Source organism: Pogona vitticeps, chromosome 3 (assembly GCF_051106095.1).
Source record: "Pogona vitticeps strain Pit_001003342236 chromosome 3, PviZW2.1, whole genome shotgun sequence".
Lineage (NCBI taxonomy): Eukaryota > Metazoa > Chordata > Lepidosauria > Squamata > Agamidae > Pogona > Pogona vitticeps.
In genome coordinates this window covers 93,731,289-93,755,966 of record NC_135785.1, presented here as the reverse complement: position 1 = coordinate 93,755,966, position 24,678 = coordinate 93,731,289, and the positions used below count along the sequence as shown (strand labels likewise).

Sequence of the window (24,678 nt, the reverse complement as noted above, 5' to 3'; positions counted from 1 at the left end):
TAACAGCACAGAAACATAACCCCCCCAAGCTCAAAACCACACTGCAAAAACACCCAGAACAGTTTTTAAAAAGCAGAAAACAGCTTACCAGGCAGCCCGAAGCCTCCCTGCAAACACACACACACACACACACTCAGCAGAAGAAGTGAGGCAGTCCCAAGCCTCCTCCACACACACTCTCTAACTGCTCGGGTGAAAGAGCTACAAAGAAGCAGCCTCATCGCCACCTACAATTAGAAATTTGAATTTTCTGCCTTTTTTCCTTGCCTTTTTCTGTTTGTAAGTGAAAGCTCCAGTCACAAGTAGAAGCAAAATTTTGTGCTGGAGCTGGTTGTAACTCAAAATAGTTGTAAGTAAGGACATTGGTAAGTTGAGGCACTACTGTATTTTGATACAAATATGGATCTTCCTCCTCATGTATACTTTGGCCATAAATGTTCAGCACTTTTTGTCCCATCTTCTTCAACCTAAGTAGGATCCAAAGCAACAAAAAATAGCTACAGGTAGAAGTCCTAAATGTTACAGTGATTGGAAGTCTTTGCATGAAGAGCATGAGACTTTTTCCATTCAAGACCCATTTGATTTCAGAATATGTTACTGATTGATTAAAAAAAATTACAATGGCATGAAATTATGCCAGTTGTGGCAACAGAATTTTCTAGCAAAATATTGCAAGGGACAAACTATAATGATTATGAATTGTGTACATGGAAGAGACATCTATGTACAATATTTGGATTCTACATACAAGTATTTGGATTCCATATACAGTGTGGAATCCAAGTTAGAACAGGAACAATTCAAGGGGATGAAGTGCACAGTATCACTGAGCAACAAATTTGATGTGAATCCTAATGGTCTGTAGTATAGTTTTGCTGTATGTAACTAGAAGTATAATGGGAGTGGGGAAGTAAACCAGGGCCGTAACTACATGTATGGGAAGATTTGGAAGGGAATTTGCAAGCCCTGGTACAGTTTTTAAAAAGTGTGCAATGGCACTATTTTTAAACTGTGCCAGAGCTGTCACAGGCCAGCCAACGCTAGGTGGCTTCCCAGCTGCTTATAGTGCTAGAGTCAGGATCAACATGTGGCAAAAATGATGCTGGTGGCATTGCCTCTCATGGAAGAACAGATTTGCTGCCAAGTCAGTGGTGAGGAGGCAGTCCAGCCACCTCAGCACTGTTTGTCTGGCTGTCGACTATTTTTTGCCAGGGGTAGAGCAGCCCCAGTGGCTCCTTTTCCCCCTCATGGCAAGCAGGTGAGGCTGTCCAACCCTGACAATGTCAGTAGTGGTAGGGAGCCTCCCAGCATCTGCAGGTTGGTGGCTGTTCCATGCCCTGCTTGAATGGGAGGAACTACATTAAAACAGCATGTGTGAAACAGTTGTGATCAGACAACTGACAGGGCAATATCTGAAATGTGTAGTTTCTGCCTGATCTTCCTTTTTTCTGCCTTGAACTCCTCCTCTTGCCCAACACAGGAAACGGTATGACATGACTGCCCTTCATTTGACTTTTTTGTGGATGAAATATGTACCTGGTGTACTCTGAGTTTCTTAGAACAAAGTATTTCAGTAAGGAATTGTGTTATTAAAAGGAAGGAATGAGGAAAAGCAACACAGATCTCAAGATATATTTCCCTAAGGCAGAAGCCATTGCCTCATTAATACCACTCAAATACATTTCACAAGCATTCTTATTCTTCCGTAAAGTACTAATTTTCTTACTGGGTCTGTCATCACAGTTTGCTGTTATAAACACCAGCATGGATTTTCATTAGCTTTTTGTTTATCTGGCTGGAATATCTGGCTAATATATCTACATCTATATTTCTTGCCAACTTAAACATAGCACAGCTCCTCTTATAAAGAAAAGTAATCATCTTGTATTGATCAATCAATAAAATTCAAGGGGAAAAAACAGCTGATAACAGCAACAGTATAACCTAGTCTCCAGGGAACCACATAATCTAACCACATGGAGACTTTAAAATGGGTAAAATGTCTTCTCTTCCTGCTGTGCATCTGATGCAAGAGACTGCCAACAGTAAAATTCTTAATTACTTTAAGGTGCCACAGGACAGACTTTTTTGATCGAACACTACCTCCTGGAATTAAAATTAAAAGGAGGTTGGTTTCCAGACATGAGTACAGATTATAGGAATTTCCCAAAAGTGCTCATTTGCCTTTGCTCCCTGTAATAGGTATTGGTCATTAGCTCAGTGGAGGAATACATACTTTTCATACAGAAGGTCCCTGGCACAACACCAGAGATATCTCCTTAAAAGGTTCAGGTATCAAGTGTCTTCAACCCCAGATGGCTGCTACCAGCTAGAATAGACAGTTATGGCCTATTAGGACAAAAAGTGTGGCCTGCATCATATGTACCATGCAGATTAATATAAGTCCCTCCCTGTAAGACAGTTTTTAGGTGGGACTTTAATTAGGAGGAATGTCAGTGTGCTCCTATCTTTAATTTGTATCGTTCATCTCCCTGGGATTTAGACTGTTTGTTGGGTAATCTGGGACAAAAATGACAATTATCCTGTCCTCTGATTGCATTGAGAGGCCATCAAACAGCTGGTAGTAAACATGCCCTTGATAAATGAGGGGGCAAAGGAATTTATCCCATCAGCTGTTGCATGAATCTCTTGTGGAAATGACCTGCTTCAAACCTGACAGAACCCACTTCTCCTTGGAAATGCTGACATTTTCCTCTTTGGTTTGCTTCTGTATACTTTTCCAATGTTTGTTCAGTGGTTTATAGGGAGAGTATATGAAAATATAAAGCTCATACCAGTGCACAAATTACTTAACAGCCCAGACTTCTGCACAGTTCCACAGTTATAAATACCACTTCTCCCTTGTTAACTATTCATAAGACTGCAGCCTTAAAGCTTTTCAAGATGATGCCCTTTTCTGTACAGTAAGTGCATACAAGAATTATCTGGTTATTGCTCAGGAACCAGACATTGTACCTCAAAGTAATGTTTCTCTGTTGTGGGAAAACTGCTTTTCCTAAATACTTTTAATAGCACAACATTGATACTGAATCTCACCTTCTACATGAAAGTGCTAAGGGTATGGAATGTGATTGCAAAAATGCCATAGGAAGGGAGAAAATGAGGGTGAGCAGCTGTGACCATCACCATGATCCTGTACTATTGCTTCTCTAGGCCAGAATTGTTGGGAGATGCAGTCCAGTAACCTGAGAGCTAAAGTTGCCCTTTTCTGCTTTCAAGGCTGTGTGTCTCTTTTCTCCCATCTCTTCTGAGTTAAAATCTAGAATTGCAAATAGAAATACTGGAGCCATCACAAACATCCCCCTAAATCAAGGAATCTAGCCTTATAATCAGACACAATGGGTGGAGAAACTTAGTGTAGGGCCTTCACGCATACAAAAGAAAACAATGGTGTCTTTGTTATATCACATCTGGGAATAACTGAAGGCTGAGTGGAAGTAGAACGGCAGAGCTCCAAAGGGGCAAAACGTGTTGTAATGATTTAAGATTGCAAGAGGTCGCATTAAAAACATCCTCCAAACAGACAAGTAACATGTATTCACGAAGGCTTTCATGGCCGGGATCTAATGGTTGTGGGTTTTTTGGGCTCTTTGGCCATGTTCTGAAGGTTTTTTCTTCCTGACATTTCGCCAGTCTCTGTGGCCGGCATCTTCAGAGGACAGCAGAAAAACCCACAACAACCATCAGACAAGTAGCATTTAATTAATTAATTAATATCCCGCCTAGCTGGTCGGTTAAGACCACTCTAGGCAGCATCTTTGTTCAAGTATATATTTTTTGCATTTGCTGAGTTTTTGTTTCATTAGGCAAAAATATTTTTAAAGCACCCTGCATGTACATTATAAGGCCAAGAATTTATTTTGCCGCCTCTGGATGCCACCATTTTTAATAATTTTGCCGTTACAATCATGTCTAAAGATGTCAGGGTACTGTACAATCTGCCCAGCCTATTCTGTGATTGTTTCTTCTCCATTTTATTACACCGGACAGCGCCTTGTGGATTTCTGCAGGGGCTAAACAATAGGGGGGGTTCTGTTTGCCTCAGGTGGCAGGCAGGGTCGGGGGTGGGGGAAATACGGTCTGTGGATTATCAAACCACGCTAGCCGGCCTCTGAGGAAAAACTCGGGCGCCCCGTTTCCTCCAGAGTGGGCGGGCGGGAGGATGCAAGAGCCAGAGGATGATGCTGTATCATCGGAGGGCTCGTCCGTGGGTCACGTGACGGCGCCTTGGGTGACGCCCACATTGCTCAGCAGACGGTAGCCCCCCCCCCGCGCCGAGGGTTGTGCGTGCGTTGGCTGCCTGCCAGGGCTGGCTCTCCTTCCCCATGGTTGCAAAACTGCAAAACCTACCGGCAGGCGAGGAGAGACCGAGTCAGAGATGAAAGAGCTGCAGGGAGCGAGAGCAGGGGTTCTGCACAACCGTGTCCGAAATACTGTCAATTCACTTTGGCAGCTTTGTTGTTGTTTAGTTGTTAAGTCGTGTCCGACTCTTCGTGACCCCATAGACCAGAGCACGCCAGGCCCTCCTGTCTTCCACTGCCTCCTGGAGTTGGGTTAAATTCATGTTGGTGGCTTCCATGACACTGTCCATCCATCTCGTCCTCTGTTGTCCTCTTGCTTTTGCACTTTCCCAACATCAGGGTCTTTTTGCAGCTTAAGACTGACCAGGCTGCAAAAAGCCCCTCCGCCTTGTACTTGTTCCCGTAGATTCCCCCCATCCCTCCACTGTCTTAAGGAGGAGCCCTTTGACAGCGCGGGTAGAAATCCGGGGAAGCATCCCCAGCACCATCCCCGCTTTGATCCAGCGCATACCCCTCGACCAACGCCGAGACCGGCTGGCTGCCTCGATCGCTTCCTCCAGGGGGTTGGGGGAGGCGGGGTGGGGGGACGTGCACGGATGCATGCTTTTCGGGGATGGCCACAGGGGCCTCCGCCCCTCTCCTGCCCATAGGAGGCAGCCGCCGAGGTTCCCCATCAGCCCGGGGCTGCGCGCGCGGAGGGGAGGGGGGGGGGAAGAAGAGGCTTCTCTTTTTGGCCCAACGCGGCCTTGCTCTCCGGGAGCAGCCAATCACATCGCAGGAAGTGGGCAGGTTTTCGAGGCAGGCACTATCGCGTGGAGGGAAAGGAGGAGGAGGGGAAAAGGAGGTTGCATCTTTCTCTCTCTCTCTCTGTGTTTTTTTGGGGGGTGAATTTTACCTTGCGGAGCCGAAGGATCTTTACATTCGTCGCCTTGCAGAAGAGGGAGGCGAGAAAAGGCAGGAAATACACGCATCGTTTTGCAACTTTGCTCCTAAAGATCCGCGTCGCTTTCCCCCTTGTGTTGGGTCAGCGGTTGGTTCCCCTCCCTCCCCCGAGAGACGTCTTATTTAACCGGACAAGATGATAGCTGCCCAGCTTCTGGCCTATTACTTCACGGAATTAAAAGACGATCAGGTTAAAAAGGTAAGGCACCGATCGCTCGTCTTCTTTCTTCGGGTATTGCCAAGTACCCTCTCAACATTTGATGTAAAGAAGTTATCATTATAAAAAAAATTATATATACATAGTGGTTCCTCGGACGCAGAATATGAAATCGATGTAATCCCTTTTCTTCGTCCTCGACCCTAAAAGCCTTTCTCGAGCAACCAGAAGATCGCGGTCCATTATGTGTGGTGCTCTTAACGCGCTGCAGTGTCCTTGAGAAGAGGATGTAAATGTCACAGCGGCGATGAGTAACACAACACAGTCATGGTTTCCTCCCTCCCTCCGCCCCGGTCCGTGGTGGAATCTACCCAGGGTTGTTAGTTACTATAAACAGCTGATCGTCTAGTCCAGTGGTTCTTAACCTTTTTGAAAGAAACGCCCCCTTGAGCCATTGAGGAAGTTATCATCGCCCCCCTCCCTGAGGTGATGACATATTTCTTATTTATTTATTTATTTATTTATTTATTTATTTATTTATTTATTTATTTATTTATTTATTTATTTATTTATTTATGACACTTAAATCCAATGACCCCTGAAAACAAAATTCAATTCCAAGAAAATGAAATGCCCCCAAAAAGTAACATTTAATGATTTAGTTGCAAGCGAATTTTAAGACGCAAAAAGAAATATAAAAACGGCATAAAAACAAACCACAATATAGGAACTAAAAATTTCAAGACAAAAACTCTGAAACTAAATTAAGATTGGAGGCAAATATATATTCATGCACACTGTAAAAAGGCTGCAGCCATCTTAGCAGCTTTGGCTTCCTCCAGCGCCCCCCTACCGCCCCCCTTCTGCTCCAGCGCCCCCACGCCGCCCCTTTTCGTTCTACCGCCCCCCTGAAAAATGAAATCACCCCCTGGGGGGCATTATCGCCCACGTTAAGAACCACTGGTCTAGTCCAGTAAATGGCAGACGGGGGTCGTCAGTATGGCTTTATAAACTGGGGAATTCAAGGCCTGCTCAGTTTTGTGTACAGATTAGATGTGCGTGTGTAAAAAAAAACTGATAAAATTGTATTTATTTATTGTGGCTGGTAATGACGTTCCCCCAAACATTAGGAGAAAGAGTGGGAGTCTTGTGACACCTGAAAGATCAGAGTATTGGTGGAGAAAATGCACCTGAAATTTTTATCACCAGATCCTTCTGGTAGAGAGACAGATAGTACAAGTTTCCCGGTGAAATGAATCGGTACAGACTCTAGGTGTGCATAAAATAGACTAGTGCTGTGGAAAAAAAAGGTAGATTATTTTATAGCTGTGTTGGTATTCAGTTTGGTCCTAACTTGTTCAGCTAGACATGCTTGAATTTGGGAGAAGTGTCCTGTTTCCAGGAATATTAAAACTATAGTGTTCAGGCCTGTCCCTAGGCAACGTGCCAAGATTTAGTGTGCTGTTTTTCTGGGCGTTGTAGGGAGAACTAATGATTGGATTGTGCTCTTATAAAATGTTATCAAAAGTATATTTTATAAAATTATTTGTTTGATTAGGAACAGCAAAGCAGATGCCTTTTCATGCTGTCAGATGTCAGTGATTCTGTATTTCAGGATTGTTTTACCGATTGTGTAAGAAAAGTATAATTAGTATGAAAAGCAAATTAGTACAGTCCTTAAATTCGGTGGGGCGTACTCATAGGAGAAATGGGTATAGGATTACAGTGTTTATCAAGATGATAGTAGTCCATTATTATGATGAATATTTTATTATTTACTGTAAGGCCTATTTGCCTGTTTCTTTCCTGTAACAGAATCAGTTTTTTTCCATATTTATTGCATTTACTATATTGTTGCTTCACAAACTCAAAACACATCTCATCAGTTACAGAGGCTCTACACCAGATGATATTTCATAAGTTGTGTGGCGAGTCAGATTCATAATGTCTGTGTCATTTCGTACCATGTGATGTACTCTAATATTTTAGATACCTATAATTTTTTTAAAAATGCAAATATAAGTTATTATAGGAATGAAATGGTACCTGAAAATGGACAGAAATGGTACCTGAAAATGGACAGACAGTGTCTACAGAAAAAAATAAAGGGAGAAAAATCTTGTAGTCAGTGTACTCTGAATAGATTTATATTTGTTTCTTGCTTGGTCTGTTTCTGTTCTCAGTTCATTCTCTTTTGCATCATTTCATTTATGTATCTGTTCCTGCCATCACAGATAACATGTTCTCTTACCTAAAATGCTGCAAAACACTGAGCATGCGTTGAAAAAGCAGTTCTGCACAAGTGGCTTTTCAAAATTCACCTTCCTTGCATGAAGGGATATGGGGGTGGGGGAGGGGGCATTTCCCTGAATGTTTCCAAGATAAGGAGAAATTCTTCAACTGTGTTAAAACCAAAGATGTTTGGCTTTTGCACTGCCTCTGCAGGTGGCAGCAAAAGCAACTGAGTTGACCACTCTGGCCACCATTTTGTTTCCTCCACAATGCCCTTCACCTTGTGTCTTTGTAGGTGATAGTGGTGGGAGGAAACAGGCAGCCTGAAATAAATAAATACATGGTGGAGGCATTTTGAAACAATTGTGGAAAGGATACTTATGTCTTTTGGAGAGTAACAAAATCTCAGATTTTTTTCTGAGAGAAAAAAAAAGTCTTCTGAAACATTTTTGTTCCACACTTGTTTTTGTTTGGGTTCAATATCTTCCCCAGCCTTTTTAGATACTGTTTACTGTAGATACATTTTATTTCGCTTGAAGATTATTGTAATGTAGCCTTTTCTTCATAAGAGCTGTAGTGAGGATGAAACAGGACCCTGTCATGTTCATTTCTGTAAAAAGGTAAAAAATGTGATGCCACAGTGTGCTCCATGCAATTTCCCCAACACTGCATGTAAAAGGATTCCATTTTTCTATCTTATTATCCTTGGGCCTTTTAAAATGGGGGGGGGGAATATTTTTTAGCATACAATGGCATTGCAAGGTCGGCCAGAGGAGCTGCATTTGTTTTTTCTTTCTGTACGTTTGTTCATCATTCTGCAGCTTCCTTAGGTGCCCACACTTGGTGATCTCAAAAAGCTCAGTGGAAAGAGTTATTTTTCTCTGGGCTTTAAATGCAGTGTGAGATATTAAATTTGGGGGAGCCGCTGACTGCCAAAGCAATAACTGATTAATGAAAGACAAGGCACACACATGTTCTCTTCTACTTTATAGGTAAGGTAAGAAGAGTCCCAAACATCTCCCATGAATTCATGAGAATTCATCCAAATAGTCTCCTCCTTCGGAGGATTCTTTTTTTGAAAGAATTTCTTTTCTGTATGATTGAGAGTGATTGAAATTCTCATGGAAGATTTTCAGCCCAGCAGTAGTTAAAAATTAATCTTGCAGAATAAATAGTAGAACACAAAAGCAAGCTTGCACAGGTATTTTGAGAACAATACATATCTTTATTATTTTGGATGGTTTTGTGTGTGTGTGGGTGTATGTGTGTGAGAATCAACCTGAATGAGCCAATACAACATCCTGAACACACCAATTATGGCTGATTTCAGAAGCCAAGTAGGGTCAGGTCTGATTGGTCCTGGGATGTGAGGCCAATAGGCAGTAGGCGACACAAGAATAGGATTGGCTTGGGCACTTCTTTCTTCTTTTCAAGAATCCTGCCTGAAATCCTGCCACTACAAGCAGAACTGACAGTATTGGAATAGATGGACCAATGGTCCACTATTTCTCTGTTATATGTGCTGAGCGGTGGGAAGATGTTTCCCCCCAATTGTGATGAAATAATGCAATAATGGTACTTTGTATGGTGATGTTCAAACAAATATGCTTGTGTTGTTTATTTATTTTTGAAAGCACAGTGTAAAGCCACAAGGGTCAAGAACATTGAAAACTCATTGCTAGGGGGAAAATGAACTTGCAGTCCCATAATTTGGCAGTAACTACCCCAGGTCGAAATAGGGGGCAGGAGGCCATCAAATGGGAGGTGGTAGAGCAGTGAATTGCAAGGGTGCAGCTGGGTACTTTGCACAGGATGGTGTGAAGATAAGAGGGCTACTGTGCCTCCAGTTGTTTGGTGGCTCCCAGTTCCATAGTTCAGCCTGGGCAGTTCCTGCTGAATTATGGGACTGGGAATTCATTTCCCACCAAACCCTACCCATTGCTGCACTTCCACAGTAGAGGCAGAGTGGTGTTACAATGAAGCCAACTAAGGAGACTTGGTTTAAGCTTCCACTTGGCCATGACACCCACTGCAACCTTGAGCCAGTCATACTTCCTCTGCTGAAAGTGATGGTGGTGGTGGGTGAGTGCCATGCAGAACATGTTGAGATGGGTTAGAAATGCAACAAATAAACAAATATGTAGACAAAATAGTCAGCTGTTACATCTGTTTATGTGCTCTGAGAGAAAGAGAAGGAAGCAAGGTGCTTAAAGAATAAGAATAGCTTAAGAATAAGAATAGCTTTCAGGCCTAGCTGTTTATTACGGTGGATTAAATTAAGGCATTATCTTAATGCTTCAAGATTCTGGATGAGACTCTAAGAGTGAAAGTTTGCTATTCTTACTGTTGCATTTTGCTTCACTTTCTTCTTTAGTGAGAGGTGTTCACCTCTATCTGCCTTACAGAAATGTAGAAAAGGAGGAAATCCAATGTATTGACTCTACAGGTGAATCATTGTATGTGATAGGTATGCTACTAGGGTGCAGCAGAACAGTGAGGGTGTGCCAGAGGGTGTGCCAGTATGGTCTCTTTTCCAGTGTATGATTGTGCAGAGATTCCATGTAAGGTGCAAATTTCAAAAGATATCAAGAAACAGTTTCTTGAGATCTGAAATCTCGATTTCCCAAAGGCACAAGAACAGCTGCAGTTTTGTTGTGGATTGGTGGTGGCATAGTGCCCCCCCCAGCCCTGAAGTAAGTGCTGCCTCCGTAAAAGGTTATGTGCCACATTAAAAGAACATATATTTGTTTTTGATGTAGTGGTGACAAAAATCTGTCATGTACGGACTCCCAAGTGCAAATGTTTCCAAAGTGTAAGGACTTCTACAAGATGTAGAGGCAAAGTAAGATAGCTGACATTGTACAGATCAGCTTAGTACACCTAGGAGATGTATTTATAGAGGATAGTACCAGCTTAAAACAAACTGGCAAGGCTTGGTTTTTCAGAATTCTTGTAGTGGCTGCTACTGTGTTGTTGTAACTCTGGGATGAATTTTAATGTGCTACTTCTAGAATGGCGTTGTGATTCATCTAGGTAAAATAAAACCTGTAAGGCACATTTTGCATGTAAGCTGGAGGATTGCCACGATCTGATTACTGTTCTTAACAGGTCTCATTTCATTATCTTTGTCTAAGATGTTAGTGTATTTCCATGAAACATTCTACAGTGCCATTGAAGATCAAGGATATACCAATTAGTATTTAAACAAAGGGCTAGCATGGTGTAGTGCTAGAAGCTAGTGCTCTTTGTAGAGCAGGAATCGGGAATATGTTGTCCTTCTAATGTGGTTGGGTGCGACTCTAATCAACAGAATGGCGCATAATGAATGATTAGAATTGCAGTCTGGTACCACTGAGAAGGCCACTTGATTCCCACACCTGGGTTAGAATCTTGGACTTAAACCACAGAGAATTGAGTTGAGATCATTTAGCCACAAAACTCAGAAGTAGAGATGGGATATTTGTACTTGTCTCTTAGGGGGAGACAAGTACAGATATTGCCACCATAGGTGGCTGGTCTGATTGGACCCTTCCCCTAGAACCAGGCGATCCGCTTGCAGCGTGGCAAGTACAGCTGCCATCATTCATATCGCATCAATCATGGAAGTAGCATGGCTGGGGCATCCCCTGCTCCCTGCACTGCTGACCAATCCGGTGAGAAGATGGGATGATGAGTCTCCCCGCTCAGCTACTGAGAGGTCAACAGTGCAGGGAGGCTGGGAAGCCCTGTTCAGGCTACTTCCGTGATTGGCACATCATGCACAATGATGGCTATGTATGCTGCACTGCAAGTGGTAAGTGGATGGTCTGGTTCTGGGGGGAGGGTCCAATTGGCCCGGCCACCTGTGATGGCAGTATTCATATTTGTCTTCCCTGGGAGATAAATACGAATATCCCATCTCCACCCTGGGCCAGTCTGTTTACCCCTGCCAGTCAACCTGCTGCTGCCTATGTTAAGGGCAAATGTGCAACTAACTGTGCAAAGCCTCTAAGTGTCTTTGGTAAGCAAACTTCTTGTTTCAGCCAGCCTGTAGGAAGTTCAAAGGGGCACACATCTTTGCTTCTCTGGCAAATCTAAGGAAGCCATAGACATGTTTTACCGTTCTGCAGTTGTAGTTTGCATAATAAGCAACACATAGGACTGAAAATAGCACGATTGGTCTAGGAAACTACATCTTGGCTTAAGATGGAGCATATCCTGCTCTGCTTAGGAGTATTTTGAGGTGATCTTGCCTATTGGCGAGTTTGTGGCTAAGGTGAGATTTGAACTGAGGGCTGCCCACTTACTGATGAAACATAACACTATAGCTGAAATCCAGTGATAAGTCACAGCTAGAGTAGGCCCATTGAATCACAGTGAATTTAGTATCTTGATTCAGTGGGCCTGAAAACCTCTGTATTTTGTGCATTTATTAATGGATCCTAATAAATATACTTCCTACCTGTGGATTTGTTTTACATGAAAATAGAGAATTCCAACACTATTTCTCATTCTTTTAGTTCATTTCCACCTATCTGCCAACTTTCCCAGACTTTAGATATTCATCTTCTAGCTGCACAGTTGACTATCACAATTAATTGTAATTCCATGTGGCTCTAAGCAGTAATTCCCAAACTTGGGTAACCCAAATGTTCTTGGACTGCAATTCCCAGAAGTCTTCACGACCAGCTGTGCTGGCCATAGTTCTGGGAGTTGCAGTCCACTAACACATGGATTAACCAAGATTGGGAACCACTGCTCTAAAGGATGAGATTTTCAAAATTTAAGAACCCCCAGTCTCATAATTTGCCAGGAACCCTGCAGGCTGAATTATGAACTGGGAACCCTCAAACCAAGAGGAGAATGAGCAGCTCCCTCACCTCCATGCCGTTCCCATGCCACTTCTTAAAACAATTAATAAAGCACCCCTGTGCATTGTGGGAATCATGAGGATTCCCTGTGGCTTGCAAAGGTGCATGGGAACAGAGGGTCTCATAATTTGGCCTGAGGGGGTTCCCACTGAATTATGGGACTTTAATTCCAAAAATCCCATTCCTTTTGCCAGAAGTTGTTCTAACAGGTGAATACTTAATGTTTCTCAGCTGTATTCTCTCAGTTGTGGTGTTGGATTTCTCCCTGCATTCATGCTGCGGAACATCACATGATAAGCAACAGAGGAGGTAAGCTGATCCTCTTCAACCTTTCAGTCCTCTTACTCTGTAGACGGAGCCAAACTATTGCCCTATCTGGCCTGTGTATCTCAGTCTCTTGGACAGTCTTCACAGTGTTTGTCTGACAGAACAAACACAAGCCACACTGTCTTCTGTAATATTAGGCAAACAATATATTCCTGTAATTTAATGTTAAATCCAAAATTATTCCAACTTCCTGTTATTGCATATTTGATAAGTCAAAATTTTGTGTCTTTAATACGCAGTGATGCTTTTTCAACCCAGTGGTCATGATTCCAGAATTGCTTGGTCTCCGTTCTGTTATTTGTCTGTCCCTTTATTTTTGGGATAAATGTTGTGGGATTCCTATTCTCCAAGCTTGCCCAGTGGTGAGACATGGTGGGAGTGGTAATTTCTCTGTTTTTGAAGGGCCAGACGTTCCTCATTCTTGTGCAATTAAAGCTTGCTTGTAGGTTTTTATTCCTTTCACCTCTACTCTAGGTGTCCTCAAGACCATTCTTGAAGATTGCCACATTCTGATTCTAAATGCAGAAAAACAAAGTATTTCTAATTCTTCGGCAGCCATAAAAATGTTTAGGATGGGGTGGGCATCTGAGATTTCTTCCATTCTTCCAAAATGGCTGAATGTGCCCTTGGAGCAAAAATAAATGAAGATTGTAGCAAACATTCCCTCCGTAAGAATATAAGAAGACCTCTTCTAGATCAGATCAAAATCCTCACTAGTCCAGTATTCTCTTTACCTGCTGGCTAGCCCACTTGCCAAGGGAAGCCCTTTAGATAGCACACAAATGCTGCTATATTCCATCAGTTTCTGTGAATGCTTCTGGAGGAGATTTGTTTTTAATTTTTGAAAGAAAGCATAGAGCAAACCATCCTTAGTTTTGATGCATTCTCTTAATGGTAAACCACATAAAATTCCAGGCTCCTACCATTCTCTTAATGGTAAACCACATAAAATTCCAGGGTCCTATAATTTGACTGAGTGATGTAGTGTATTCCTCAGAATGTGATTTTGATTTGATTCTTCTGTTGTGGCACAATCCTTTGCTTCTCTTGTGGGTATGAATGGAACAGTTGGATCACAGCAGGTATATACTTCTCCCAGTAGGTGCCTGGCTTTTACAGGACATGTGGAAGAGAGAAGTAGTAATGTCAGCAGCCATTTGAGACTTAATGTGAGGAGTGATTTCTTGTTATGGTCTTCGAGTTCTTTTCCCATCTGGATTGCTGGCAAATTGCTGCCCTAATTTATGCTGTAAGGCCCAAGATGTCTCTGGCACCTGCAAACATTGGTGAGTTATATTGCTGTTGGTCTGTGCTGGCAAGCCACTTCTGACTTATGGTGACCCTAATAGGATTTTTGAAGTACAGTGGTGCCTCGCTAGACGATTACTTCGCAAAACAGTTTATTCACAAGATGAGTTTTTGTGATCGCTATAGCGCTTCGCAAAATGGTTTTTCCTATGGGTGATTTTCGCTGGACGATGTTTCGCTCTGTGCTTTGCAAGACTTTTTTTGGGGACCGTTTTTCGCAATATGATGATTTTGACAGCTAGGTCCATGACTTGCAAAATGGTTTTTTAGGGACTGATTTTCGCAAGACAGTGATTTTGACAGCTGGTCCGCGCTTCGCAAAACGGTTTTCCCTATGGGCAATTTTCGCAAGACAATGACTATTTCCCCCATTGGAATGCATTAAATGGATTTCAGTGCATTCCAATGGGGAACCGCATTTCGCAAGACAATGTTTTCCCAAAACAGCAATTTTCGTGAAACGAATTAACATTGTCTTGTGAGGCACCACTGTATATGAGAAGTTCAAGGAGTGATTTACCATAACTACTACTCCCCCAGTGAGTTTCCATGGCAAAGCAGGGATTTGAATTGAGTCTCCTGAGGTGTAATCTGACACTATAGTAACTATGCCATACTGTTTCATGGAGCTATATTTTGGATCTTGATAAGGATGCTAGGGCAAGAATCTTCTTGAGGAAATGCAGAGTGGAAGGTAATGGTGTAAACGACTTTCCTCTTCCAGTGGGCTCTCTTTTGCATACTAGCTGTGCACTGGTTGCAAAAAAAGCTGGGTATGAAGAACATCCTGCCCGGAGGCAGAGGACCAACTGCATAGTCCCTTTGCATTTGTGGAAATTCTTAAGAGGGTTCTGGCTTACCTTCCTGAGAGTAATGACTTTCAGTAATGACTTCAGCTAGCTGATTTTATATTTTAATGTAAAAGCGACTGATTATTTTTGAGCAGCAGCCTGCTTCCTTCATCAATAAGTATGATCACTTGGAAAGTGGAGTTGATTTAGGTCCTATCAACTACGTTGTTGATGCAAAACGAAATTGATTTGTGGATTTGTAACTTCAACTTTTTGCTTTTCAAGACAATGTGTTCAGTGTCTTGAGTTCACATAGTGTATCTTATATTCCTCCAGAGAGGAGCTGTGCCTGCTGTAGCAAAAGTTTGGAAGTAAGGATTCTTTGCATACCAGTGGTCTTCAGGGCGTGAGCTCCCTGTTGATTTCATAGTATGGGACCATATGGGGGAAGACTGTCCTAGAGGGCAGATGCCATCACTGAGAAGGTCCACTTTTGTTTTATCCAATAGCAATTTTTTTTGCTGTGGAACTACAAATAAAGCATTGAATTGGGTGCATATAACAGGAGATTATCGGACAGCAATGTCTTTTTCTTCTCCTGTTTTCTTCTACATATTTGTATCTATCCAAACAGTTCCATAATGTCTGGCAGTGCCATAGTGGGGTGGCATGAACTGGGTGGGGGGTTGCTGTAGGAGTCCTTCCTCACCATGATGATGATGATGATGATGATGATGATGATGATGATGATGATGATGATGATGATGATGATGATTAATATGCTGCATTTCTCCCAACAAGGGACCCAAAGCGGATTCCATGTGTTTCCCTGATCATAGTTTTGGGTAGTTTTTGCTGGGAAAATGAAAGCAAACGCTGTGGAGGCCAGGGTGGGGTAAAAGGGATGGACCTACAAGGCAAGAGGAACAAAGTGTTTGTGCTTGATATGAGAACATGCTTTCCCAAAACTTGAAATAGAACCCACAACTTCTCAGTTTCTGATGCTTTGCTGCTGGCTGCAAATAGCACTTATAATCCTGCTTGGAAAATGTGTCTCTCATCACCTTTAGTGATTGAGCCACTGTGCTGTGCTGTATGTCACAACCTGATTTTATAACTGTTGGTAACTGTCTGGCCTCAAGTAGTATGCGCTCATCTGTCATACATTTTAAAATGTTAGTTTGGTTTGTAATTCAAAACGCCCAACACAGGAAGAATTCTACAGAAAACATGGGTCAGAGTTTTCTTATATATGTGCATGTGTGTGAGACTCCCTCTTATGGCATGTTTCCCGTGGGAGACACCTGTGCTCGTATTTCCAGCAGCCAGTATAATATATAGAATTGCCTGCTCTCACCCTGGAAAATTAATACTGTCTATAGTATGGCTGTCACTCCTGGACATTTGAAACCCTGGTTTGACTGATCCAGACTTTCAACTGGAAGTTTCTTAGCAAGATCTCAATAGTTATAGAGCATTAGGTTTAACAAAAAAGGACACAGAGCCAGCCCAAAACATTTAGCTGTGTATGGCAAAGGTTTGAGGCTCTCGCTGGACAGAAGCAAACTAGATTTGCTCTTCAATCTTGCTTCAATAGTTCAAAAGAGGCTGTATTTTCCAGTGCTGCTGTGGCCAGCTACCTGGTTTAGAAAACATTAGTATCTGTGACATGCGCAACTCTGTAAAAAAGTGGCAATTTGCCTGAGGAAGTATTGAACAGGTGCTGTGCCCACCCCAGCATCTGCCACCTGGACGTAGCTGCTTCAAACTGCCTAAAGACAGAGCTGGCCCTGAAAAGAGAGGAGGGCTTACGTGAGGCAGGGAGGAAGGCAGAGTTCTTTTGTTTCTTCTCACTTTCTCACTTGACTTCATTAGATTAAAACATTATTGGGTTTTTCGAAGAATCATGGCTTCCAGCATGTAACTGGATTTGTATTCTGAAGCTGGAAGGGTTTGTTCAAAGTTTCTAAATATTTGCATCATACCTGCTTAACTGATTTTCCTTAACTTCCTCTGATGTTGGGGAAAATGATAAAAACATGAAGCAAAACATAATTGTAGCTGTTTACGCTTGGCCTTATTATTATTTGTCCAAGCCAAGGCTCAGGACATTTTGGCACCCTTAGGTTCCGCAGAAGTCACTCAGCAGGTACGTCCTGATAAATATTGGAGTGTTGAAGACCAGGGATGGGGAACATATGGACTTTCAATGTATGTTTTGGACTACAATTTCCACAAGCCCTTATCCATTACTGGGACATCTGGGAACTGAAATCCAAAACATCTGGAAGAACAAAGGAGTTGCTTGGCAGAGTATACTATTATATTTGCGAAACCATAAATTGTGCTTACCATTTATTATTTCCTTCTTAAAAGTTTCCACTAACATTTCTCTAAAGCCTACCTGAGGGAAATTATGCCTCTAGAATTTTCACTCTCAGCTGTAGCTTACTATTCTCTGCCACGGGGTTATCCAAAGCAGTTATTAACTATCCTTTAGGTTGTTTTAGTATATGATATTTAGTATATGATATCTTGATGGTTGCTTGGAAGGAAAATAGTACAGTGATACAGCATTATCATCTGTGTGCAGAAGGATTGTCACCTTGCATGTCCAGTTAGGAAGCATTAGGTAACCAGTGATATGACTGACAGCCTCCTATCTGAAACCGTTGTGGGTCACTGGCAGTCAATAGAACACAATATGAAGCTTTATGGACCAAAAGTCTGGTGTCAGGGAAAGGCTGCTCTATAAGTGCATAGAAAAGTTCTACCTGGACATTAGGTATATGAGAAACTAGCGCTCTGGACTGCCTTCTGTAGAATCATAGAATAATTGAGTTGGAAGGGGCTTATAAGGCCATCAAGTCCAACCCTTTGTTCAGTGCAGGAATTCAAATCAAAGCAGATCTGACAGATGATTGTCCAATTTTCTCTTGAATTTCTGTAAAGTAGTTGATTATGGCAGTACATGTACAGCACCTACATAGTGCTGTTTTCTGAGCTGCGCTCAAGGTACTGCTGGTGAGCTGCAAACTCTCAGAATGGTCTGAATTAGGATTGTCTCAGAGGCCTTCATGTGGATTGAAAAGGCACAGGGAGTTGCAACTTCATGCTCAAACATCTTGCATACTGTAGACATGGCTGCACATTTGGCCAGCTATTATCCAACGTTGTTGGATCAAGAGGCATTTCTTCCTTTGGAGAATGCCTAGAGTTTGCTTTGCAGGTCATCTAGGCCTTTTTATTTAGTTTGGGGTTTTATGGTCAGGAGAGAGTGGGACCGGAAAACATGATCATTAACTGATGTAAGTAAGATTGTTACAGTTAACTTACTGTTTCATGACATACACTATTGGGAAGGAGGAAACCTTAAATCAATATTTAAAACATTAAAAATGCACACTTATGCTGGCTTGTGTTGTTTTTATTTGCTATATATTTATTTTAAGAGTAGAAAAAGACACTCAAGATGGTGAGCAAACTTTTTAAAACAATTTAAAACAACAGAACCTTTGAATAATTATAATATTCAAGATAATTTAAACATCCACATTGAAAAATGTATTTGTATTCCCTCCACACAAAACCATGCTACCTCTAAGTTCTCTGTTATTCTGTTTGCCTCCTCCCTAGATTGATAAATACTTGTATGCCATGCGGCTCTCGGATGAAACTCTGCTGGATATTATGGGTCGCTTTCGGTCGGAAATGAAAAATGGGCTGTCTAGGGATTTTAACCCAACTGCTTCTGTGAAGATGCTTCCAACATTTGTAAGGTCTATTCCTGATGGCTCAGGTATGGATTTCGACTTCTGTGATGTGCTGTTGCAAATTATAAGTGAAGGCAATTTCTTAAAACAAAAGTGAATGCACTGTTATTACTTCTATCATAGTGAGAGCTAATGGCTACCACCTTTTTCATACAGAGGTCAACATTTGAATGGAACTGAAAGAATCAGTCAGTAATGTTTGTAGCAAAAATTAGAACTTTTTGGGGGATGGGGGAAAATGTGCAGTAAATTATGATGAGGTTCTGACTGAAGTAAGCAGCAAAAAACTTCTGACTCTTGTCTTGGGCTCAGGGTGTTTGGTTTATACAAATGATGGATTTAAAAATAAACAAACAAACTTCTGCTTGCAGTCTTTATGCAAGACAGAAAAAACCCTACTGAACATACAACAATGTTTGCTCCACTTACTGAGGGGTTCTGGTCTCCAGACTGAGTACCTTATGTGGCAGAAAGGCAAGGAATGGATTTAATCAACTCTTTGACAAATAAATACAATATATAAGCCACAAAACAAATGGTTTCTGAATAATTTTGTCCCTACTAGAGGTTTAACACTGTTTAAACCTTTATCATAATAATTGTGTACTATCGATTCAATTCTGACTTATGGCAACCCTTTCCAGGGCTTCCTAGGTAGAAAATACTCAAAAGTGGTTTACTATTCCTTTCTTCTGGGAGAACTTGGGAATTGTGCAGCTTGACCAAGGCCACACAGGCTGGCGCTTTTCCCAGTGGGGAATCTTAACTTTGGCTCCTCAGCCAGATACCTAAACGACAGAGCTTTTACTGGTTGATTTTTCAGAAATTTGAATCCTGCTTTTCTGTTTTGTTTTTAGAAATGCTTGAGGTGTTTCTAACAAAATTTACTAAGAAATTTTAAAACAACAAGTCTGCAGATAATATTATTTGTGTCAAAGCCAGGATAATAGCAGCTGAGAACTCTACCCTCTGGTGGTAGAAAGCAGAAGGCACGTTCTTTAGTGTGCCTAATAAGAGTACAGTGGTGCCCCGCATAGCGACGTTAATCCGTTCCAAATTAATTGTCGCTATCCGGAAACATCGCAATGCGGGGGGGACCCCATAAAAACGCATTAAACTTTGTTTAATGCATTCCTATGGGGCGAAAACTCACCGTTATGTGAAGATCCTCCATAGCGCCGCCATTTTTGCCGCCTCGGTAAGCGAGGAAATCGCGCAAAAATGGTTGCGGCGGCCATTTTGGAACCGCCGATCAGCTGTTCCGCAAACATCGCAATGCGAAGATTGGTAAGCAAAACGCTTACCGATCATCGCAATGCGATGTTTAGGCTATTAAAACATCGCAATGCGATCGCATTAGTGATCCAAAAAAATAGATCACTATGCGGATTCGTCATTAAACGGTGCGCTCGTTATGCGAGGCACCACTGTATGTCATCCAGAACCTCTGGAATAGAGTTGCCACTGTATGCTCAAACATTTTGTACGGATATGCCTGCACATTTGTCCAGTTATCACCCAGCATATTTGGATCCAGAAACAGATTCTTCCATAAAACATTTCGCCCTGCTTTCTTGAAGCTTATTGGTATCACAGTCTCTCTGTCCGGAAAGCATTGGTCGCATTTTTCATTCCACCCGGGCAGACCTCCTTTAGCTGCCCTGAAACAAACAGGCGAGACAAGCAATCTGTATGGTACTGCCAAAGATGAACATCCTCAAGTTACACACCTGGAAAGGTGCCTCATAGCAGAACTTACCCATGGCAGATGTCATAGCCCTGAAGTCAATATGTAGTCAAAATTGGAATGGATCCACACAACCTCATTTACAAAGCATCTGGTGGGCAGGTCACAGCCAGCCACTGGGGAATCCTCTTTTCATTCCTGAGGGCCAAGATGTTAAAGGCACCTCGCCATATAGAATAGCTTTGTCGTCTCTGTGCACACTCTGTTCTCAGTCAGAGCCTACACCCCTATCTCACTTTTGGCTCACCTCAGTTCCAGCCACAGTCATGGCAAGAGTGTTCCACTTGTAAAGGGAAAAAGAATGTTTGTCGCTCTTCAGTGGAATGAAATAGATAGGCTAAGGTGGGTCTGGGTCTTGGTGAGAAAATTTGACTGGGAACCACGTGGGTGTTTGCTGTAGCATGCCAGGTTGCATGATTTGAAGCACATTAGCAAACACCTGCGCTAACCTCTTGCCTTTCGGCAGTTCACCAACAGGAGTTGTGCCAGTTGTTCCACACTGGCATAAAAATACGATTTTGACTATTATATTATGTTCTTCCTGTAAGGAGCTCAGGGCAGTACACGTGGCTTTTCTCTCCCCCCACCCTTCATCCTAACAATAACCCTGTGAGGTAGAGAGACAGTGGCTCCTCGGAGGCCAGCTAGTAAATGTTGTGGGTACAGCTTTGAACCCAGGCCTCCCTACATCTAGTCCCACTTTTTAACTATTGCGCTGTGCTGGATAAGAGCCCAGGTCTGCCAGCCGAGTATCTCTACAAAATACCGTGTTCTGACTGAATCTTTCGGCTTGCTCCCCTTGCCTGTGAATTCTAAGTTCTTGGGAACTGCAGCATAGTGTTGCACATGGATGAACAAACCAGAGGTTGCTCAAACCATCGTTTCCTTGCAAATCAGAATCGGTAGCCAGGAGCAAATGGATTTGCTGCATGCAGCCAGGGTGGGGACAAACGAGTAAATGACTCAAGGGTGCTTGTGCTCATAACACAAAATTACAGTTTGCCTTTGTAACTAGATGGGCTTCAAGTGCCTTCTTGACATGGGAGGCAATTTTAGTTTGCAGATTATGTTTTAATTTGCTGCATATGACCGGAGCGGCCATTTTTGAAGAGCAGCATTTGTTTGAAGTATTTTTCAGCACTCATTTACTTCTGGCAAAAAAGGCTGTCTGTCCTAGTGTTTGTTTTTCCTTGATTTATGTTTAAGGTAATGGCTCAGTTTTAGCAAGCAATGGACTATAATGAATAAATCCTATTTGTATGCTTGACTTAAGGAGCCTCGTGGCGCAGTGGTTAAACTGCTGTACTGCAGCTAAAACTGTGCTCACGACCTGGGGTTCAAATCCCAGGTAGCCGGCTCAAGGTTGACTCAGCCTTCTATCCTTCCGAGGTTGGTAAAATGAGTACCCAGCTCGCTGGGGGGGGGGGGCAATGTGTAGCCTGCATAATTAAATTGTAAACCGCCCAGAGAGTGCTTGAAGCACTATGGGGCGGTATCTAAGCAGCACACTTTGCTTTTTTGCTTTGCTTTGCTTTCATGCGAGCTACTCTTTCTAAACTGTGACATTTTCCAAGTTTTATCCATACAACACTATATAAATTCTTTGCATTATTTTGAAATCATAGTTTCAAAATAGTTTGCTGCTCCAAACCATTGTAATGCACTATGGGAGAGAGATGCTGTTTCTCCCTTGTAATGTATAATCAGAGGGTTCATATTTAAGTAGGACAGAGAGTTCATAATCAAAGGGTTGTGCAAAGGATTCTGGGATACATCTCTTAAATTTCACATTCCTATATCCTGGAATGATTGGCCGCTGAGGATGCATGATTGCTTGTATAGATAGGTTGCTTGAAAACAATTTTATGTTTGAACACATGGTGTTTGGAAATGTGGGTTCCTAGATTGAAAGCTACATATACACTTTTTCTTTCATCAGGGAAGCATGGCTGCTCAGGCAGGACTGGATAATTGGCAGGATTGTGAATTAAAATATGGTGATAAAATCTTCAAATAATGTCACATAGGCACAATCAGTTTTAAGGGTACTATGAATGTTAGAGAAAGTTCCATTTTTCCCCACAGTTTAATATTGGTGTATGGTATATAGAAGGTGGCTTTCTAGTGCGTGTGAATCAGTGACTAGAGTCCTGTTGGTGTTCACTTAAGGTTAGCATAACTTTCTGCAGCTAATAGCAACTAATTGATGAGATGCCAGGGCACATCTTCGTTGGAGGATTGATGGACCCTACACCCCCACTTTTTCTGCAAAACCACCGCACCTGGGGGCTTTGAGAAGTGGGAAATCATTTTTGTGCATTTTTTGTAATGGAGGATAACTGGGATGAGTGGGTTTGCACATTGCTTGTCCCACTGTGTAGGGTTGCAGTCTGATTTTTCTGTGGACTCGTGAACAGCCTTAAAAGTATCTGTGGAAAAGGATGTTTTGTGTGTTTCTGTGTTATATATGCCCATGTACCTGATTGCCAGTGTTTGTGTGTATTATGTGCTCAACCTTTTTATCTTATCCGAAATACTGTGTTAATTGATAATCCGTCTATAAACAAGCAAAGATTCCCATCTTTGTTTGTCAGATTAGATAGGATGGGAGAAATGCCACTACTTCAGTTGACAAAATATATTTGCAGTGTCAAAAGGTGAGTGCTGATAGTGCAACTTTTAATTTTCTGTCTCAATACTGTATCTTTCTTCTACCTGGGGGTTACTTTGTTTGTTGAAATAGTAAAGATTCATTATCTGCTAGGGTGATTTGGTACTTAAATGACATCCTGTTTCTTCTCACACAGAGAAGGGAGATTTCATTGCCCTGGATCTTGGGGGATCTTTCTTTCGCATTTTACGAGTGAAAGTCTCCCACGAGAAAAAGCAGACAGTGCAAATGGAAACCGAAATTTATGAAACACCAGAAGATATTATGCATGGCAGTGGAACCCGGGTAAGAGATCTCTTTGAAAATGTTCATAATATGTGTACATGTGGGATGGTGGGTTGGTGTATATAATTTTATGTTCTTTATCTGTATTTTGAATATTAAGCATACTGCTTTTTAAATCAAACACTGCTAGAATTTCTGGTAACATTATTTCCAAAGGAAATAACATGTACAGTACTGTGTTGCACCTCAATATTCAAGGGAACTAGAATGTTTCTTTTAAATGTCATTTATGAAAACCTTACGAAGTCTGTTCTGAGACCAGTTTTTTTTTTGAATTGTTTCCTAGCAGAGAAGCATTTTTTGTGCTGACTTTTGAAAGTGACATTTTGTGTTTCCCCCCTAACCTGATTATTAATTAAAAATGGAATTAGTAACTGTGTAGTGATGGCTAGTTCAATTGGCAGGCAGCTGACATCAGGAAAGCAGGTAGAAAGACCAGGTTCTCAGTAGTGGGACAGAATATCAGACTAGGTCTCAAAAGAGCCAGATTCAAATCCTAAGTCAGCCATGAAGCCAACAGAGTTACACTGGGCCAGTCACCCCATCTCTCACTAACAGAACTGGTGAAAGAATAAAATGGGTTTGGGGAGGAATTGTACACCTTGCCTTAAGGTCATTGATGAAAAGGTGGTATAGAAATGTACGAAAATAAATAGCAACTATCTTTTTGAAAACCTTGCTAAAAGGATTTAAGACTCTTACATACTCTAAGGCAGATGTACCTATGATTCTTCATATGGAGAGAACAGGAACTGGTGTTTTTGTCTCTGGAGGCAGATTCAGGTGCTGTACCCAACTGCTCTGTTTCATTGTATTGCAGAGCTCTTACGTTTCTTTACAATGAAAGATCTCTCTCTTGCTCTTGAACTTACATATTTGTCCACATGTATACATTTTGTGGCACGCAGCCCAGGCTGTAGAAGCTAGATGGATTGTTGGTGATGCCAAGAAAGGCTGGAGGAGGTTCTTCTGATCCCTCCACTAAAAGCTCCTGTGTAAGTTACAGGTATCACAATCTGCTGTCATTGAGGCTGCATTTTTTGTTTTCTTTTAGCCTGCTTTAGACCATCCATTGGCTTTTCTCCTGCTTTTCCAAGTTAGGCCTTAATAATGGGGGATCTGAATTGGGATAGCATTGCTATAGGGCTTAGCAGGCTGTTGCTCATGTTTGTCAGGCAGTAGCCATTTTAATTGTCTTTGCTGATCTCAAAATTCCCTGTCTGAGCCTGCAGTTCTTCTTTGTGGACTCTGTGAATGCACTCAAATGGGTTAG

The 24,678-nt window shown here is 42.0% G+C and overlaps 1 protein-coding gene across 3 annotated transcripts in view; it reads left to right on the top strand.

Annotated features, from left to right (window-relative positions):
* The window catches only part of LOC110086784 (hexokinase-1), a 67,459-nt gene that overhangs the window by 15,299 nt on the left and 27,482 nt on the right, over positions 1–24,678 (top strand). For 2 of the 3 annotated variants that reach the window (XM_078390832.1, XM_072995211.2), the window contains 2 exons: positions 18,566–18,728; positions 23,257–23,405. In XM_078390832.1, the coding sequence (XP_078246958.1) occupies positions 18,566–18,728; positions 23,257–23,405 (312 nt within the window). Of the gene's footprint in view, positions 1–5,038; positions 5,464–18,565; positions 18,729–23,256; positions 23,406–24,678 lie in introns of those variants that run through there. The other variant, XM_020807956.3, reaches the window with a different exon arrangement.